Source organism: Opisthorchis viverrini (genome assembly GCF_000715545.1).
Source record: "Opisthorchis viverrini unplaced genomic scaffold opera_v5_243, whole genome shotgun sequence".
NCBI classification, from domain to species: domain Eukaryota; kingdom Metazoa; phylum Platyhelminthes; class Trematoda; order Opisthorchiida; family Opisthorchiidae; genus Opisthorchis; species Opisthorchis viverrini.
Genome location: NW_008751899.1, coordinates 242,100 through 242,529, shown reverse-complemented (window position 1 = coordinate 242,529; position 430 = coordinate 242,100). Strand labels below are relative to the sequence as shown.

The following is a 430-nucleotide window of genomic DNA, read 5'->3' as shown; positions in this document are numbered from 1 at the left end:
AATGTGAACTCCGTAATTGAGGCCGCGGCTGCATCAGTTGAGGAAACGGAAGACTCACCAGTACTGACTGCTGCTGTCTGGATATGCAGTTTCTGAGTCAGTGATTCAATGAGCTTCAGTTGCGCTTCTTCAAACTGCTTTTGTTGCTGCTGCAATAATTCTCGGAGCTGATCAAATTCGATTGACATCGTGGGTTCCCGTTCGCCAATTGTTGTAACTGTATTTTCCTCAGCTTAGTTCTCGGTCTGAGCCTCCCAAGCTAGCGTTCACGTCAAAACAAACACCAAAGGTGCAAAAGGTCTATTAACGCCCAAAACGAAATCAGGAACAGCTGTACAGCGCTTCGTATATATAGCGTAAGCGGCTATAACTTTCTGGAATTTCTGACGCGTTCTGGAGCTCCATTGGCAACTGGCATTTGGCCAATACT

General features: G+C 46.3%; 1 protein-coding gene across 1 annotated transcript in view; it reads right to left on the bottom strand.

The window, feature by feature from the left end:
• Nucleotides 1–188, bottom strand: part of T265_08879 (hypothetical protein) — a gene marked incomplete at both ends in the record, with an annotated part of 161,354 nt that extends 161,166 nt beyond the window's left edge. Inside the window, one exon of the mRNA XM_009174801.1 lies at nt 59–188. Within this exon, the coding sequence (XP_009173065.1) occupies nt 59–188 (130 nt within the window). The remainder of the gene's footprint in view (nt 1–58) is intronic.
• Nucleotides 189–430: the final 242 nt, after the last annotated feature.